At 37.4% G+C, this 18,769-nt stretch overlaps 1 protein-coding gene across 2 annotated transcripts in view; it reads left to right on the top strand.

Moving 5' to 3' along the window:
• SRBD1 (S1 RNA binding domain 1) overlaps positions 1-18,769 on the top strand; it is a 132,046-nt gene that overhangs the window by 27,988 nt on the left and 85,289 nt on the right. For both annotated transcript variants that reach the window (XM_009325343.1, XM_009325342.1), the window contains exons 13-15: positions 4,225-4,382; positions 5,583-5,673; positions 6,727-6,834. In XM_009325343.1, coding sequence (XP_009323618.1) covers positions 4,225-4,382; positions 5,583-5,673; positions 6,727-6,834 — 357 coding nt within the window. The remainder of the gene's footprint in view (positions 1-4,224; positions 4,383-5,582; positions 5,674-6,726; positions 6,835-18,769) is intronic.

The following is an 18,769-nucleotide window of genomic DNA, read 5'->3' as shown; positions in this document are numbered from 1 at the left end:
CAAGGCTCTTTTGTTGTGTTTTTGCTTCGTGGTTCCTACCACAGGACTGTTGTGGCCTGTGTGGTGTGTATAACACTATGAGGGCTGCTGCAGCAGTAGGTTGCTGAAGGTTTTCTGTTCTCTTAATTAAAAAAAAAGGCTTCCTTCCCTATTACTTCCCAGATGTAACTCACAAGTCGTAAATGCAAAGCATACAAAGCTTGCTGCCTGTTCCTGAGTGGATGTCTGCTTATGTTTTACTCTGTGATAATTTTGCATGATTGGTGGTGTCTGGTTAGGAAAAGCTGAAACATCTCCTACAGAGAGGAATGCAAAGCACCTGCCAGTAGTATTCCTGGTCCGTGACCACTTAACCCTTATCCTTCTTTTATTTTCTTTCCACCCACACCAGAAGCTGATTTTTAGGGCTGTTGCAAAGGGCTGCTAAAGTATTCAATACCTCCTTTTAGCATTAATATTTCCAACCCACCCCCCACTGTTCTTTTTTTCTTTTCTTTTTATTATCATTAAATGTTGGAACAGAAAGTTTCCAAGAGTGTATTGAAATTTCTGGTGCTTCTAGTGATCAGAAGAATGAAACTTGCCAGCAAGACAGTTACCTTATTTATTGTTTAATTTCCTTTCTTCCACTCTGTCAGATAGCATCATTTCTTGTATCTGGTATAATAATGTCCAGTGTTGCTTTTGGCTCTTTGAAATACATTTTATTTTGTTGCAGTACTGCATGGAATGATTCCATCAGGATTTGATACAAGTGATGTGGCACGGACATATTTTTTAATGGATAATCCTTTCCTAATTTTCCATGCTTTCTCAAAGTGAGTGCTTTCTCTCCTCTGTCTTCAGGGACACAAACATTTCTCTGTATATCTTGTTTCTCACCTGAAGCTAGTTTGCAGATATTTTTCCATGGAAAGGATTGCCTCTCAGACTGTATATGGAAGTGGGGAGTTTTAAATCTCAATTTAAAAACTGACTCTTATAACATTGACTATAGAAGCTAGTAGGTCATGATTAGGTTATTTGCTTTTATTACAATATACCTATTAGTGATATGCAGTCCGAGTGCTTCATAGAGTTCAAGGGAGGGGCTTGAAATTCTGACTTGGTTGATACTTTTTCATAAAGTAGCAACTGAAGGGTTTTGTTTTGTTTTTTTACAAAATAACCATTCCCCTTGTGTTTAGAGAGGAGGACTGCTATCCACCTCTGCCTTATATCTCTGCCATATTAATGAGAATTGTCACAAATTGGAAAAACATGAAGCTGGGCATCTTGCCATTTGGATGAAGCCAGTAGTGCACTGAAAAAGGGAAAGATATTAGATTGTTTGAGGTAGCTTGATATTTGTTCAAGGATCAAATGACTATCCCAAACTTGAAATTAAGGGCCAGTACTTGGGACAGTAGATCATGTCATTGATACAAGTGTTGAGTGAGAGACAGTTAGAGAGAAAAGAGAGGTCTATATTTGAAATCAAAAAATACAGGATATTATGTAATAGAAAGGACATACGTTATGTTCCCCCTACGCACCTGGCACTTTAAGTAACATTTCCTGTTACTATAAAAGTTTCTGTATATTCATGCCAATTTTAAACATGATTTCCATAAGGTGCACATAACTAATAGCATGTGTTTAGGGGCAATTTTAATTCCTGCACAAGTCTCCCTTCACAGGTGGACTGATGTGAATTTGCAGTGTGGGAGGACTTGGCCTTGTGGGCAATAGGGACCCTGTATCTCTGGGATAGATGGAAAGCTGGAACTTGGCCTGCCTCTTTATAAAGCCTCCAGTCCAAGAGCATTCAACCTTACCTTGTTTACAAGCCACTTTTAAACTTCATTTCTATGCACATGTGGCTGGTTGAATCTGTTGTGCGTGTATGTAGAAGATCCATACAGCTGTGAGGCTTAGGTATTTGCTTTTTCTCTGGTCTCTTACAAGTGGCATCAAATTGTTCTGTCCCTGGACTTTCTCTGGAAGAAGCTTGTTCTGTGGCTTAGGTTATTTTTGTGTGTTTTTTTAAGAATGGGAGGAGGATGCTGCAAGACTGAATGATCAGGAAATGAAATGCAACTGAAGTTCAGTGGAGATGAGTGTAAAATCATGCTTGCGAGGGAAAGTAATTCTCTTTTTATATAGAATATTATGATTGACTAGGCTATGACACTTCAGCTCAGAAAAGAGAGGACTTAGAGATGAATGGCGTGTGAAGAGTGGCACATGGTTTCTAGGGATAAATTTTTACTCTCTTCCAGTATAAGACCTAGGGGGGCCATAAAAATTAAAAAGACTCAGCTTCTAACCAAAAGGTGGCAGCTATTTGCACAGTTTGTGATGCACCTGCAGAACTCACTGCCAACAGACTATGTGGATGGAAGAAACATGCACGGGTTCAGTAGGGGACTGGATAGTTGGACAAGAGACCTGTTATGGGCTACTAAAGAGACAAATCATGTCAAACTCAGGAAATACTCTGAGCTGGAAATAGTTGGAGGCTACAATAAGGTTACGGGACACGTATACTAGTGCTGCTGTATCAGCTCCCTAGGCAGCTGCTTATAGCCACACTTGGAGACAGGATACTGGGATAGAGGGACCACTTACCTGAACTAGTGCAGCCGTTCCCATATTCTTGTCTTTAGTGGTGCAATATACAGTGTGTCTGCTCTTTAGTGCTGAGCACACATTTTGAATTGCTTGTATTGTCTTGGAATGCATGTATACCCTTCACGATCTCACTTTAAATCATGTCTGTGTTAATTTGGTATACTTGATACAAAAACAAAAGGCATGGGGATATAAGGGAGCCTTTTGCTGTTGCACACTTCCTTAGAAAATGTTCAGTCAACAATGTGTGAAAGAGAATCTAGACTGCTTTACAAATGAGACATGATGAGGACTTACCAGCTCTTTCTGTACCACTGTGGGATGAGACAGGGCTGAGCCCGTTGTTTGATTGGATCCTGGGCAAACTCAAGTCAGACTCTAAGTTCTTCCACATCTGAAAATTGCTCAGAACAGCTTCATATCCCGTCATGTCAAATAGCTCTTATGAGGTTTGTGTTTGAACGGTTTGTAGCCTGCTTGTGTCATGCATTGATTGACCTAAACAACTTGAGTGATTTCCCTCGCCCCATTCTTATAGGGTTAGTTAATGGGAATGCAGGTTTTTTCTTCTGTAAAAATAAACCCAGGTATTACTTTTTTTGGTGATGGGTAAAAGGAAAGGAGAATAAGGTCACTGGCTACCCTTTAAATTATATGGAGGCTTTACTGGATTGCTGTTGCTTGCCTAATTATTGTAGTTATTGACAATGTAATGCAGCTGAAAATGGCAATGAGTACCGGCAACAAAAAAAATCAGCTAGGTGATGAATATTTGTGTCCCCATTTAGACTTTTTCAATTTTGCTTTTTTTGTATAAGATGCCATACCATGACAGAAACACTTGTCCTTATCAGTCGTTATCTTACTGGCCACATCTGATAAATAAGACATAACACTCTGCAGTAAGTATTCTTGCTTGAAGTCATCAAAGTCAATCCTTGGTGCACTAACTCACTTCTTTCTCTTGAAGAATATGGAAAAGAAAGGTAGGGAACATCATGACCCCATCAGCTTTCTAGTTTGGTTCTGAGGAAGCGGAATACCCTCCTAGAAAGACCTCAAGTCTAAATGCTTCTGTGATGACTGTTAAATAACGTAATTCGTAGATGAAATTAAATGTCTCATGAGACATGGTGCATGGTGTGTTAGCAACTAATTGGATAGGCCCTTCCAGTTTCTCTCTAGTACCTCTTAGCCTAAATGATCATCCTTTTTTTGCTGGGTAGTGATTTTTCTCTAGAACTGGGAAGTTATGATGAAGTCAATCCATGCCGCCTTCAAATCCACTTTTCTTTGCAATTAGGTATCAGCTTTGATGGGAAGCTGTTCTTCTCTCAAAGTTATGAGTTAATGTTTGAATGTTAGTTGGTATGTGTACATTCTTATAGGTATTTCTATTATACTCTTTATGTTGATTTATTTTCTTAGACCCAGAATGAGATGATCATATAGCTAATCCTTTTTTAAAAAGTGTCAAAAACTTGATTGGAAATGTAATATTTAAAGATAATGAAAATATGATTGGAAAAAGCCTTACAACTTTGGAACAATTCAAAAGTGCGTTTGAAAGCTAATTGAGGGGAAAATGTTTTTTGCTTTCATCCTTCTAAGATCAAAGTTGACATCTGATGCAGAGAAAGAGTCTGTGATGATGTTTGGGAGAAATCTCCGGCAGTTGCTTCTGACCAGCCCTGTGAGGGGCCGTACTTTGATGGGAGTAGATCCTGGCTACAAACATGGCTGCAAGTTGGCAATTATTTCACCAACCAGTAAGTTTCAATTCCAAGTATTTTTGAAAGGACTGATAAAAATATATTCATTTAGAGGAAAGGATCGTTTCAAAACCTACTTTTTTTAATCAAACTGATTTTTTCCTTAAGCTTTTAGTGTTTTCCACGCATCCTGTCATGCAAAATCCTTTCTTCAGGCTTAAGGTTAAGTTTCTGGCACCTGGATTCCGGTGTCTCTTTTGGTGTTATTACTCCTCTCTAAAACAGAATTTAAAATCCCTTCTGCCTTCTTGAATACAGGTTCAAATAATTGTGCCTCCCAGTAGTCAGCTAAGAGAACACCTGGCATTTTTATTGTTTAATGAAGAATTTGAATTTAAATACTTTCTTTAACTTTGCTTTTTTTCATGGGTAATATCTTGGACATCTGGACACTTTATCAGCCCCTTTTGTTTGGTAGTATGTGTGTTAATGTGAGAAGTCAGAAACATTGTAGTTGCAGAACTTTTTAGTTCAGTTTTTAGACAGATATAGAACAGAGCCTTTCCAGTTCATCCTAGTCTGATCTGGGGACACATACCTCCTTAGGCCCATGCAAAAATGGTTTGTTTTCCTTTTATTTTGTCATTGCTTTTTGTCTGAGAATATATCTGCCCAGGGTGGGTGTAAGGAAAGATGTGTTCTTGACACGTGTTAAAATGGCAGTAAAGGTAAGGTAAATGGTTATTAGCTTGCATTGCACCATAAGCTATCAGTACCAGTTAATACAGAGTTATTTCCAAATGTGATAGATGGGATGACGGCAAGGGCTGGCATTGGAGTCCTAGAGCTCCTGGACTGCAAGTCCTGAGACTGCATTCCTAATTTTCATCTCTCTTTACTGGATCTGTAAAATGTACTACACTAGAGCAATAAATCTTTTGCAGTGAATTGCTGTTTTTCTCTTTGATAATATACTACACTTTATTTGCCTAATATGACTAGATGCTCGTTACTTGTTGTGTGGATATGTCCCCAGGGAACTAGAAAATGTGTCAACTCATTTTGCTTTGGCAGCCAAAGCATTTAAGTCCTCTGCCCACCATACATTTCTTCTAATTGGATACAAAAATAAGAGAAAGATGGCTTATTAAGAAGCTTTCTTCGCGAATCATCAAATTAACTTTAGTAGTTCTGCAGGATATAGCTTTTGGATCTTTGTGGTTTTTTATTATATGGCTTTGCCTTTCATTGTTCTAGGTCAGATACTCCATACTGATGTTGTTTACTTGCATTCTGGTCAAGGATTTCGTGAAGCTGAGAAGATAAAGAGGCTTCTGCTACAGTACAAGTATGCTAAAGAGACTTCCATTTATTACTCTTTCTTACCAAACGTAATGAAAATCTTCACTATATAAATACTTGCTTTTGGCTGGAATAAGAATTCTAATGATTTAACTGGAATTATTCTTTTTTTATGTAGTTCAGAGCTTATTTTTCTTTTAGTCTACGTTCATGCTTTTACACTATGTAGATGTTAGAAGCATGTGAAATCAAGCCATGGCTATGACTAAGGCTGCATGCTATGAATGTATCCCCATAAAGCTCTGTCAATCCATTTATTTATAGGAATAGAAATTTACATTCAGCTAAGGAATAAGATTAGCCTCACTCTTCCTACCCCCCACAACCCCCAAACCACTCATTGATCTTTCCCTGTTCCAAAAGCCACATTTAGTCTTTGGAAGAGTTTTATTAAGCAAAGGAAATCCTGCTCAGATAGATCTCCAGATGGACTTGCAAATAGGGGCAGCATGATTAAAGGGCTATTGTATCCAACTGTTTTGGGATCCCCTGTGGACAGACATCTGGTCAGCTGCTGAACTGCCACAGCATACAGTCCAGTTTGTCTTTAAGCATTAGATTGGCTTCGAACAAGGTGATTTGATGGCTGACTGGCTGTGGTGGAGCCAGTCAGAGGCAATGACCTTGCAAGCTGTTGCAAGCTATGATGTTCCCATTAAAGAATTAAGATTCTGATTGCTTGGGCTTCTGCCCTTTTTCATGACTCGTAACAGATGAGGGAAATATGAGGTGAAAGGGTTTGAGGACTATAAATAACATTACTTTTCTCTTATGAAGTATCACTTTTGGGTTATCTGCGCGTATTACCACTGGTAAATTCCATTACAAATGAGTGAAAATTTTGACTCCTCTCATGAACGTCACACTGAAAACCTGTTAAACACAATGTGATATTACTAGGAGTACATTCTTATTAAAGCCCAACCTTGTATTATATAAAATAAGATGTATTGGTCATTGTCGTGCATTGAATGCTATGTATGAAAAAGTCTAAAATAATAATTAAGAGTAATTGTTCATCTTTTTACCCCATGCAAAGCTGTAGCACTGTCGTGATTGGCAATGGCACAGCCTGCAGGGAGACAGAAGCTTACTTTGCTGACTTAATTATGAAGAAATATTTCGCACCACTGGATGTTGTTTACTGGTAAGATCACTTTGCTGTGATACTCATCTGTTCAGCATATTTTAACTTAACAGGTAGTTTTAAATGTAATTTTTTTGAAGTGTTTCTTTTTATTGCCTTGTCTGTCTTTTTTGAGTCAAGCTTGACCCATCCTTCCAGCCAAAGGAAAATGGCTGTAGCTCTTTGGAGCATGAAAGTAGTTCTCCTGAGTCAGTAAGAGAGACTCACTGAAGCATTTTATTTTCTCTTCCTGAGGTTCACTCCGTTGCTATTATCATTGTAACAAAGTATGCGAGAATAGCAGCTCAAACAGCCAAGGACCTGTGTTTGGCATTGTGTGTTTATTTCTTGATAAATGAGGTTTAAATGCAAATGATAAAGCTTGTGTTGTCTGACTGTGGTATGGAATGCTTGCTAATCCTATGGGTATTAAATGATCTGGAAATAAATATTTTGTTAATACCTGGTAGTAGTGAAGGTATTTATCCTCTTTAAACTTCAAATTTTATCCGTTAGTTTGTTGAATTCAAACTAAACTATTCTGCTGTTGGTTTGGATGGAAACTGTACTATATCGCTTTCTTTTTTCCCTGTGTGCTTTTTTTAATTCACACCTTTATTTTTTTAAAGCATTTTTGGCGATTTACCTTGGATTATCTTTTGTGCTGAAGTTTAACAGCACTGTTTACTTTTCACTGTCTTAATGTACTGAAATAAGTTATCGAAATTTTTGAAAAAGTTATGGCCTTTCTCTGTTCAAACTACTATATACATTTAATGGAGCCTTTTCTCCATAGATTAGGAAGTTATCTTACAGAAATGTTCAACAAATGTATTATTCCTGCTAACTTATACTATCATTTAGTTGCACTTGTTCTTTGTTTCTAAGATTTCTAAGTAAATTTTCAGCAAGATCTGCTACTTAAATTTCCTTTATATTTCAGGAGACATAGTGGGGTTTTTCTGATTTTGATTGTTTGCAAAGGAAAGAGTCTGTTCAAGCTTCTCAAAAATCAGGCATCCCCTTTCCTGAATCCAGCTTGAAAACTGGATTTTTTAATGACTGTGGAGAATGGAAAACACTTCATACTGTGTGGTTTTTGGCAAATGTTTAATTTCACTGTTGTTCGCTTCATATAGTTGAAAAATCCATAACATTGACAGAAGCACTTTTTCTGAAAGAGTAATAGTGATTTTATTTATTTAGTGATCATATGCTACAAAATGTAAATAACTAGTTTACACAGAAAAATTTATTTATATAATACTGTGGTGGATGGTTTTCTCACTGTGTTTTCCTCCTTTGCTTTAATATTGTCTCCCTGTTCAGGATTACGGAATTTGCAAAGTAATTATCAGTATGGTTTGGTTGTGGTTTGGTTTTTTTTTGGCCAGTAGAACTACCAAGTTCTTGGAACTGATAAAAGCTCTTGTGAAATAAGAATTAGTATAAATGCTCTAAGGCAGAAGTCAGGTTATCAGATTATTGCTTTTTCTAGTAGTGACAGATAATTTTTTAACCTTTCACTTTTTCTGAAACTTGTGATATTTGTAGGAAAAATATATAAATGCAGTTGTTTAACCTGCAAGATTAATTCTTGGAAGTGAAAATCAGCATAATCAAAACCATTTTTCTTTCAGTATATATTTATATTTTTAATGGTTTTCTTGCGTTGTCCTCATATATGGTGAAGAGCTAGTCCCTACTTCAGAATTTGTATGCAGAACACTGAGGTACTGCATATTAAAATAAAAATCAGAAGAATGCAGGGGTGTTTTTGTACTGCATGCTATAGGTGACATATTTGATGCTGTTGAACTTTGTAGACTGCTGTTTGTGTGTGAATTTATGTGTGGGCTTACAAATAAGCTGGACTTGCAGTCCTTGTGTCTCTCTTCACATTTTGAGTCTTGACTGAATTTCTTAAAGATCGGGGTTCCCATGTTGCCCTTTCTGCTAAACTAGTTTTATGTGCATCTCATTGCATTATCCAGTGCCGGGGTTTCCCAGCCATGCCACTGAATCCTGCAAGATAGCCACTCTGTTTGCTTTCTAGCTCCAGAAAACCTCAAGTCTCCTTAATATTTCTTAGTAACAGAAAGGAACGATGAGTCCAGACATCCACCTCCCCACTTCTGATAATCCAGTGAAATGCCTGGAATTTATGTCAGTCTGAGTTCAAAAATGTAAGTGATACTTGCTAAATGAGGAGCAATTAGTACAGAATTATCATTTGAGCAATAGGTGACAGTAGGCATATGTTGTGAGAACTGCTATATCTCTTGAGGGGAACTATGAAAGATGACTTGGAAGAATGTGCTCTGCTGATCATCTTTTTTTTAAATAACAAAGTCCCCCAGAGCATGCGCTCTCAGATGACAAAAAACTTTTCTGTTTCCATGTTCAAAGTCTTCCCTTGATTATGTCGTTCTCTCATGATAGGGGAAAATATGAGGGCTTTGTTTATACACAGGCTGAATACAGATCTCTAATCAGTTCTGTGGAAACCCGTGGTATGCTTTTGGTTCAAGTCATCTTTATAAATTGTTTTTCAATTCAAATCTCTAAGAAACAATTTAAGTAATGTTGGAACAGTTCATTTTTAAAGATGATCTGCTTCAGCAGATTGCAGTTTTAACTAAAAAATGGATTTACAAATCAATTTAATGTTTGAACTGTAAAAAAACCCACCAAAAAACCTCAAAACCCACCACCAAAAAAACAAAAAAGACAGAACAAAACAAAAACCCTCCAGTACTTAAACTGTAACAGAATGAGTTAGTTGCATCTAACATGATACCATTTCCCAAGCGTTTAGCTTCTTGCAGTGATGCACTGACCTGCACGAAGGTGGAAATCCTTGCCCAGCAAAACAGAACTCAGTTCGTTGCTATGTGCAACTTCCAGAGAATTGCCAATTGTACTTGCATTTACAATCTTTTTCCTTAAAGGAGTCCAAATGTAAAGTGGCTTGGCAGATGAGGCTGGATTGTTTTCTAGTGCTTTAAAACCAGAATCCCAGTCAACTTCTTAAGCTGTCATTCAGAAAGGTGGCTGATAGAGAGGTACTACCGACTTCGGCTTCCTTGGCAAATAAAGCTTGTAGTATGATACTACTTAAATTTTTGTTAGAAGTGGAGAATAGGATCAGAAATGACTGTTAAAAAAGTGAAAATCTGTTCATACTTTTATGTCCAGTTCATCATATGGAACTTGGATCATGCATTTCCAGGGAAATGAGGCAATAATAGAGTCTCTAATTTTAGAAAGGTGTGTGCAGTTGATGCATGCACAAATAATCTGGACAGGCATGCACTCTAATGAAGGTTAATGATAATAACCAGCTGAACACTTAATTGATTGCATGTATGTGCAGTACGTGCTGACATATGCTGAAATAGTCTCTCTACTACTAAAGTCCTGTACAATAATTTCAGAATTGTGCATGAAGTTATTCCTTGGCTTCAGTATTTGACTCTAGCAAGCACTTAACTACAGACTTAAGTGAGAACACCATTTCACCTGTTTTTCAGTCATGTGGCAAGAATCAAATTAACTGATTCTCACTTTAAAATATTTCAGTTGTATCAGTATCAAAAGAGACTTCCAAAATAATTTTCTTCATTTCAGTTTCTCTTAAACATTATTTGATGACTGCTTTGTCTTTTTTAGTGCTAATAAATATATGAAAAGCAAGCAATTAAAATAACAAATCCTCAGCAATGACAAGTACAAACTACGTATAGTTTTACTGAAGTTTTCCAAGAAGGTGACAAATCAGTGAAGACAGTAGTAGGAAATGAGGCATATGGCACAATTTTTCATGTGGCTTTAAAACCTGTCTGGACTCAGTTTGACAGTTTTTGATTTAAAGCAAATATTTTTCACTATTTTTGTAACCAACATGCTTTCAGATACCTACATCCAACCTAAATAACTGCGGGACTTTCTTTTTTTTTTTTTTTAAATGTAGTTTCCCTTTCAGAGCTATGTTTATTGACTTAGATTAGGACTGGACTAGAGCCCAGAGACAGTCATATCTAGTCTTCAGGTTTTTTGTTACAAATCAGTTTTTGTTACAAGGTTCAATAAATATTCTTGATTATTTCTGTTAGTTCTATTGTGAGTTCTTGCCAAAGATACATTGTATTATAACCAAAACAGATGTTCTGTTTTAGATAAGTGTATTTGTTTTAACAGGACCAGAAATGTAAATGAAACAACAGTGTGTTCGGCATTAACATAGCAGATTATGAACTTTTAGGATTTCATTGGCCTTTTTGGATTAAATGAAAATCTTGAAAAAATATTTCACGAATCTCATTCCGTATTTTGATCACTGCAACTGTTTTTCTTTGATTGCTGTTGGTTGTAGGCATCTTGGAAATGAAAGCTATCTGAATGACAGGTGAACTATTCTAGAGCAGGACAACACGAACAGCTCAATCATCATATCTGGAAAAATAAAATCACAATTTTTCTTTCCGCCTCAGCGGTTTCATTGTCACAATACATACATTCTTACTGGTCTGACTTTTCTTATGTGCTTGTTAACATTAATGCACACTCAGAATAAAGTATTTAAGCTCATATTGAAAGAAAGTGTGATAGGTATCATGAATTGTTAATCGTTTTCAACAAGCAGTAAAGAATGCAGCCAGGCAAGTGTATTTTGTTGTTGTTGTTTTTCAGGTGGCTTGGTGCTTAATTTCGGTTATACTTGGTTTTAAACTTGATATAAAATCCCTTTCTGCCACTTTCAGCAAAATCTTTTCTTGCTCCTGAGACTTTATAAGCAACGTAATTAATAATTTACTGCTGTTTAAGTTCAAACACTTCTGTACTGTGACAAATAAGGGAAAGTCTGTAATGTCTTGTAAAGTTCTCATTGGGTTTTCTTTAATGTTTAAATTGTCTGCTTTAGAATACTTAGAAATGTTCTGCTAAGGTAGAATAGGACTATTTAATACCTTTTGAAGTTGGACCTTGGTGGCAAGAAATTGATTTGGTTTGTTCTACAGGATTTTAGGTCCGCTTGTATTTTATAGGTGTCTGCACATGCTTTAAATATCCTTTTCAATTTAAATGTGTGTTTTATGTTGTTGAATATCTACATTATACTCTCTCGGCTTTAACAAATGCCACTTTCAAGTTCCATGGCTCTACATTTCTAATGTTACACTAGCTTAATTCCCATTACTTTTCTGCTTCATAGCACTCGCAGTTTGAAAGGGACCTAACATTCGGGTTCACATTATGATAATTAGGTTTCAAAGCAGTGTGGGGGGATTAAGATGTCTGAAGTCTAGTTGCCGAATAAAGTTCAGAACTACTTGTAAAACTTGTTTGAGTGGTTAACAGAAGTGGTTTTATTTATTCAGTGCTCATGCAGCATTAATCCGTATTTCATCAGGTACCCACAGTGCTGTAACTCTAGATATGACCTTGGGACTTAATTTACCCCATCTCAGTTTTCCTTATTAATGTGCCATGAAAGAGGTACATGAAAGATAGCCAACATCAAAGCACCTTTTCAAATAAAGTGGTTGATATGAATCCTCTGGTATTTAACACTGTCTGTCAAATGTTTCAGCTGGTTTGCATCCTTTTACAAGCTATTGCTTGCTGTATTAATGCAGTTGTTTCAAGTCTGTTGAGAGTACAAAGGAGGATAGGGATATGGGAAACTTTATTCCTATTTCTTTTTGATTATATTTTCTTTAAGCTGTTATTTTTGTCTGTTAAGCTATATAACTCTATTGATGACACATTTATGTACGCACACCTATACACTTTAGGTCATTAGATGTCTCATACAGAAAGAAGAAAGTAGTTTGGAAAACTTTGGCAAGAGGAGTACATATTTGGCGGAAACAATGCACACGTCTGAAATGTGCACTGAAGAACCTTTGTTCTGCCTTCATCTTTCAAGCTCTGGTGGAGTCATGAGAAGTCCTAAACAATGAAGAAATAACTTGAGGAACAAACAGGTTTAAAATGTGCATGGAGAGGACATAGTCAATGAAAACATCTTAAATTATGTAGTGATTTCCAGCCACACTGTCTTCTGTCCCTTACTTAAAAGTTACTTTCTGTTGTGATTATTTACCACAGCTGAGTAAGAACTCATGATCCTGCACACTTCAAATGAAAAATCATTTTGTGTGTATTTATATTTACAGGAAACCGTCCTGTAAATTGGAACTTCACCCTGCATAGAGACTTCTTCCTTCTGCTACTCTTGATTGTTCGTAACTTTAGGTAGTAATTAGTCTACTGTTCGGCACCACATGGACTGTAATAGATTGCCGTATTTAAAATACTATCCGATGTTCGTTCCTGGTGCATCCACAGACTGGTATCTACATTGAGCTGAACCCATACTGTACTCAAAAGGGGAAATTCAGAAGTCATCTTAGATTTTGAAGCAGTCCAAGAAGGCAAAGGTTCCCCTTTGCCCCAGCTCTGTTGCTTATTTTAAAAGTTTACTGTAGACACCAGTACCATCTCTAGCCGTGTTTTTCTGAGGGGAGGAAAAGAAATGGCTAAGCAGTGAAGACACAGTGGGACAGGTCAAATAGGAGATGATAATTTCTGGCTTGTATAGCATGAATTTGAAACGTTTTAAAACAAACTTTATAAGCGATACACGACATAATTCTGGAACCATCTTTGAATTCTATTTCAGAGAAATAACATCACAGTTTTTAAGATGAGAACAAGGACTAATTGGGAGTATGTCAGTGTAGCTAAAGAGATTATGAATTCCTTCAAGTTCAGAAAAAAGTAAGATATATGTGTAGTCTAGACTTTAGCAATGTGAAGGCAGGGGGTCAGGAAGTAAATGTAACTAGCAAAAGAAATCTAAATCTTGAGGAAAAAGCCCATTTCTCCAGAACACTAGGACATGTCGTTTGACTTGGGTCCAGGGCAATCTATGGGAAAACAGTCTTGGGGGAGAGAGGAAAGTTATTCATGTAACTTCCCTTCTATATTTTCTCTTTCTAAGAGAAAATCATAATAACAGTAATATCAAGCAGTGATTTTTAAAGTTATGTATTCTCAATACGTAAATCTCTTCAGACCTTTAAAGGTTACTAAACAGACAAACAAAAAAACTCACTTCTGTAAAATTAAAGATTTTAGGATGAAAAGCCATTAAGCATGTGACAGTAGGTTCAAGGGCAACTTCGTGCATACTCTTCAATTAGAAATGTACTGATCTCGGACTCTTGCAAATCAGATAACTGTGAGAAATTGATCACGATAATTCCTCTCTGCCCCCTTTGTTTTTTATCAGAGAAGTCATTTGTTATGTTTAGATTGCAAGATGACTTCTCTATTTTCAATTTTATGTTCCCCACTGAGCAGTAATTTGTACACAGGCTGTTTTCTTGTAGATCTTTGTTTTCAGATAAATAAAACTTTTAAGATAATCAGCTAGAAGACATCTGGTATTGCAGTACAATAGAAGTCAGGAGAAGAGGGAGAACCATCCAAATATATTTACTAACACAAAACAGGAACATGTTGGAAAGGGAAAAGGTTACAGAGAGATGCCACACAAAGGATATGCAGTGAACAAGTGCTCCTGTTTCTGCATGGAGTGTGCCCATCAGGTCCTCTGGGAGCAGTTTTGGAACGTGTGTATTGCATGGGGTATATTCATAGAGCATGACTGGGCGTTTCGTTCCTAAAGCTCACTTAAAATGAAATCAGATTTTTACCAAATACATCTAGCAGTGATTTTAATGTTCAGCATAGAACTACTAAAACTATACTGTTGAGTAGGGGATTTTATTTTTGGGGTGTGTTTGACTCAGTAGTAGAAGTCTTTAAAACACTGTTTTTAACACTCAACATTGTGTGCTGGTCAGTGTTTCCAATGCAATCTCTGTTCTTAAGAGCTTTCTATGATGACAATGAAAATTACTCTGGCCTAAAGTCTCTTGTTCAAGGCTTCTTGCAAAGCTCAGAAATGAAGAAGGATTTAATAGATTTAAAGAAAAATGAATGACTAGATCTTAAGTTTGCTAGATTGCTACAGTGAAACAAAACTAGTTCATTTGAGTGTGATATTTTTGAGGGGGTGGGATACCTAACATGCTAAAATAGCTTTTATTTCAGACTGAAATGATTTAGGTTATTGTTTAATGTGGTTACAACTTTTGAAGTTTTTATGTGCCGTTTGGTCAACACCACAAGGCTCTTATCGGTTTAATTTCAAAGAAAGATTTCCAGGAAGATCTTATTTAGCGGAACGAACACAACATCAGGCGATATTATAACATGCCCACTTCTCCCAGATTCAGTGTTCTTATTTGGTTTGACATCATCCTTCTTTTTCTGAAGGGTCACCAAACCACCCTTCCTTGCAATGGCTGTTGACTCGCTCACATGATGTTTGGAGTATCAGTAGAGATACCGAAGCATGAAACTTTCGAGTCATTGTCTACGTCTGAAAGGTTGCTTGCAGATCTCTGCACTGTGTGTGCCATCTCGTACTTCTTGGCAGGAGAAGGCGAGGAGCCTGTTGTTAAGAGGTGTCTGAGTGGTGGCCAAGGTCTAGGGATGGCTCGAGGAATGCAAGAAGCCTGAGGAACTGGGTAGCTGGTGGAGGAAGCGGTGCAGAAAGAACAAGGTACTTCCTCTAGACAGAGGCACTGAAGTACAGTCTATGGGAACTTTGTACAGCTTCGAGCTCATTTGAGCTATGCATTCCTTGTCTTTTCAATGCAGCAGGTTATGTCAAGAGAACAGTTCCCTCTCCTCTTCAGTTCCCTTCCCTAATCGTTTGTGAGTGTGAATGGATGGTGTACAGTCCAAGCTTAAAACTGAGGCTTGGACTTCAGCTGAAAAATGTGACCTAATGACATATTACTGCTTCTGACTGTGAGCATTGGAGATAGACTCTCAACAGCTGCATCTGAGTCTTTTCCCAATACAACTTTTTTTTCTGGAGTGAGCTGAAGTACGCTTGTTCCGTTTAACTCCAGAGTATGTTTTAAAATGCTCTCTATTCATCATAAGGCTTAAAAGGTTAGGTTTTGGTCAGTTACTGTGAGACACCACATGAAGAAAATTAGTCATGCTCCATATGCAGCTAGGACTGTGAGCGTTTAATGATGTGAGCCTTAAATGTTCCAAACTTGGTATTGGTACTGATCTCAAACAAACCAGAAAAGCTTAGGCTTTCAGGTAAGCTGCTGCAGCACTGTTTTAAGCGCTTCCAAAATTAGCATGTATGGTTCAGTGCCTCTGTAGTTTTAGGTGGCTTTTGTCTTTAACAGCATGTGTAGTCACTTCCATTTCTCTTGTAGTGGAAATGGAATGTAATCAGATTTGGATGTTACCTGCTCAAACAGAATCCGAGAGAGGTTAGATAGTGACTAAGCTGAATGATGGTGGATCTTTGATGTATTTTGGATTTGCAGACCATTGAGAATTCGCTGGTGGCAGTGTAGAATTCACTCCAGAGACTGTAAGCCCAATGACAGTGGGCTGGTTTCTTCTGTGTCTTTTGTGAATCCCTTGGAAGAAGCCTGTGAACCACAGGTTGAAAATCACTGGGTTTGGACCTGAAAATAACAAACAGTAGAAAGACCCAGAAACTTCATATTTAAGATAGGTGAAATTGCTCATAGGAGATCCTCCCTCTCATTTGTATTTGCAGAACTTTGATTACGGAAACTTGCCATGTGGTTCTTGTTACCCATGTCTGTGCATTGTACACTGCTAGCATTTACCCATTGCCTGAGATGAAGTAGCACGGCTTCACACTAGTCTGGTGTCGCCATGCTAACAAAATCTTTATGCTGAGAAGTGAATGTAAATTAAAACCATTAAAATGTTAATTTATGATTTGCGTCAATATTGCCTTTCTAAAATAAGTGATGCTTGTGGTGTTTGGGATATTACTCTATTACCCTCTTAAGTATGAAGAGACATCAGAAACTTATGTTTGTGTGTTTCAAGTGACTTTGTCATGAAATAGCTGTGGCAATTAGTACATTTTCACTAGTAAAGATCAGGAAAATTCATTTAGGGTCCTCACTATGTAAAAAAGTTCCAGCACGAATTACTTACGGAATTTAATTTAAGTGGAAGCATCCAAATATAGTGTGATTAATACTGAGAGTATCCAGATTAAAACTATATAAATACAAGATGTATCCTCTGATTTGTGAGGTACTAAGTCTGAGTGTTATTGCACAGTCTGACCTGGTTGTATATTTGGATAGTGTTTTGTCTTCAAGTAGACATTCTGTAGGAACCTAATGGAGAAGTAAGCATTTTTCCATTTGTGTGAGGTTGCCAGTAATATGTTTTTACTTAAGTTAAGATTCTGCCAAACTTCATACCTATTCATTTGTGAAGCCACATTTGGTGTTCTGCATTTCAGCTCTTACTGGGCTTCCTTTATTGTTGTGAGATGTGATATACAGATTTATTTATTTATTTTAACTTACTGTGCTATTATTGTTGATACTGATAGCAGAAGCTTAGGTTAGCTGGTTAGATTACATTAGGCTGCCTAACACTCTACGTTAGATACCTTAATTTCAGTGGCTTTTAACTGGCAGAGAGTTACCTTTGGGATGAAATTCTTCATCCTAGATCTCTGTTAGAGAGCTTATATGAGTGGGTTGCATGTATTTCTAAATAATAATTAGAAATGTTTAAGAAAATAAAGGAGTGAGCATATGCACAAATGCTGTCATTAGTGGGGAAGAGTTTCTTTATTATTAATTAGTGGGGAAAAGTTCCTTTATTCTTCAAAGTATCAATACTGTTGAGATCTGGTAAAAATGAAAGTTTGTGGGCAGATCCAAAGTTTGGATAGAAGTCTCCCTCCGAAAATATGTTCAGATTTGTTTAGAGTAGTAAACCTCAGGAAATTGCCACTTGTACAGCTGCTAACAAATTCCCCCAGTACCAGGAGAGCGACTATTATAAACCTTGATTAAAAAAAAAAAAGACAAAATGGCTTGGATTTTAGGGAGATTTGGAAATTAAATGTTAATTACTTCGAAGTGTCTGATAGCCTGAGAATCTCCCAGGACTGAAAAGCAAATACAACGTGTCTGTCAGTAAAGCAAGGGCTTTTTCCCTCTGCAGTTACATAAAATTGTCATTTCTATTCCTGATTTCAGGCTATTGGCTCTTAGAGGCTGTTGGCAATGCGGGAGTGAGTGCTACCCATGTTGCACCTTCACTTGGAGTAATTTTGTGTGAAACTGAGGGCTATGCTTGCCTGGACTCATTTAACTTTTCTTATCAACAAAGTGTATGGCAGTCTTAAAAGCTTTGTGAATGACATTGAAAGAAGCCACAGCAACAGGAGATGCTTCAGCGTACTTCTGATGTTTTCAAGGCATGAGAGGCAGAGAATATAGACGTGCTGTGTGTCTCAAAGGGCCTTTGAGTAGGTTATTTCAGCTTGAAAAGGGATTAGATTTAGATGACTGCAGTGTCAGACTGTTGTAACTGAAGGTTCCTGTTGAGGATAATTCCTTTCTATAACTGGATCCCAGCAGTTTTGTCAATGATGAGTAAGTGGAGGGAAGGAGAAATGATCCATTTGTCGTGGTGGGCGATACGGAGGGGGGAAAGAGGGCGTCTGAAAGGAGACGGCAAAAAGCACAAGCTACGTGAAGCACCTTCTTCGGTACCAGGCCCTCCTAGCAGCAACACTGGGAACAACGGGCAAATGAGGGGAAAGGACAGAGGAGAAAGTGGTGCTGGTTTTCCTGTTCCTTTTCAATTTTGGGAGATTTGTGTTGCTTTGGTGGCTTCACGTACAGTTGGAAATGTAATCATGTCTGTCTGACAGTTCTGTACATTAGTTATTTTGCTCTCCTTCAAACACCCAGCACTCCTGAAAGCAAATTTGTTGCTCACATAGAAATAACATTTTCACCTTAATCCTGTTTGCAACTGCAAGTAATATCACAGT

The sequence above is a fragment of the Pygoscelis adeliae genome, unplaced genomic scaffold, assembly GCF_000699105.1.
Source record: "Pygoscelis adeliae isolate BGI_AS28 unplaced genomic scaffold, ASM69910v1 Scaffold96, whole genome shotgun sequence".
NCBI lineage: Eukaryota > Metazoa > Chordata > Aves > Sphenisciformes > Spheniscidae > Pygoscelis > Pygoscelis adeliae.
The sequence above is the reverse complement of the archived record's forward strand: the minus strand, read 5'-3'. Positions and strand labels throughout refer to the sequence as shown.